An 893-nucleotide genomic window follows, 5' to 3' on the forward strand; every position below is an offset into this window, starting at 1 on the left:
GGTGCCGGGCAATTTTATGCTTGCCTGGATGACCAAGTTTTGGCCCTTCCAGAACCTCTACATCACCTGGTTCTTTCACCTGGCTGTGGCAGACTTATTCTGCTGTCTGTATCTCCCTGCCCTGGTGGTGCCCATCATCTGGCGCGGCCAGTGGCCATATGGGGTGATGGGCTGTCGGGCCCTGCCCTTTGTCATCTTTCTGTCCATGTATGCCAGCGTCCTACTCCTGACTGCTCTCAGCTTGGACATCCTCTTGCTGGTCCTCAAGCCCACCTGGTGGACTGAGAATCGGCGGCTACATTGGAGGCCATTAGCTTGTTTGGGAGCCTGGATCTTGGCCTTGCTGCTGGCCGGGCCCTTGGCCATCTACCATAAGGTGCTCCTGGAGTCCTACCCATCCCTGGTGGCGTGTGTGTTGGACTATGGCAGCTGGACGGTAGCTGAGTACACAGTGACTGCCATCCAATTTATTTTTGGCTTCCTGGGGCCGCTGGTGGTCATGGCCAGCTGCCACGGTGCTGTCCTGCACCGTGAAGGCCGATGCCGCTGGCTCCTGGGCATGGTTGCTGCGGTGTGTTTTCTGGTCTGCTGGGCCCCCTACCATGTGCTGCGACTGGTGATCACCATGGCTGGCCCCTCCTCCACGCTTTGGACCCGGGCCCTGCGGGCTGAACCCTTTGTTGTAGGACTCGCGCTGGCTCACAGCTGCCTCAATCCCATGCTCATCCTGTATTTCGGGAGGGCTCACTTTTGCGGGTCGCTGCCAGCTACGTGTCACTTGGTCCTAAAGGACCCCGGAAGCAATAATGAAAGTGTGATCAATGGGAATTCCAGCAGCCATGACCAGGTCCCTGAGACGGAGGTGAGCCTGGAAGGAAACTAATTTTTAATCC

The 893-nt window shown here is 57.7% G+C and overlaps 1 protein-coding gene across 1 annotated transcript; it reads left to right on the forward strand.

The window, feature by feature from the left end:
- Nucleotides 1-9: 9 nt before the first annotated feature.
- On the forward strand, nt 10-887 carry C5AR2 (complement component 5a receptor 2). The gene has a single exon (XM_006910775.3). The coding sequence runs from the start codon at nt 17-19 to the stop codon at nt 881-883; it is 867 nt and encodes a 288-aa protein (XP_006910837.2). The 5' UTR covers nt 10-16; the 3' UTR covers nt 884-887.
- Nucleotides 888-893: the final 6 nt, after the last annotated feature.

Source organism: Pteropus alecto, unplaced genomic scaffold (genome assembly GCF_000325575.1).
Source record: "Pteropus alecto unplaced genomic scaffold, ASM32557v1 scaffold7274, whole genome shotgun sequence".
Taxonomy (NCBI): domain Eukaryota; kingdom Metazoa; phylum Chordata; class Mammalia; order Chiroptera; family Pteropodidae; genus Pteropus; species Pteropus alecto.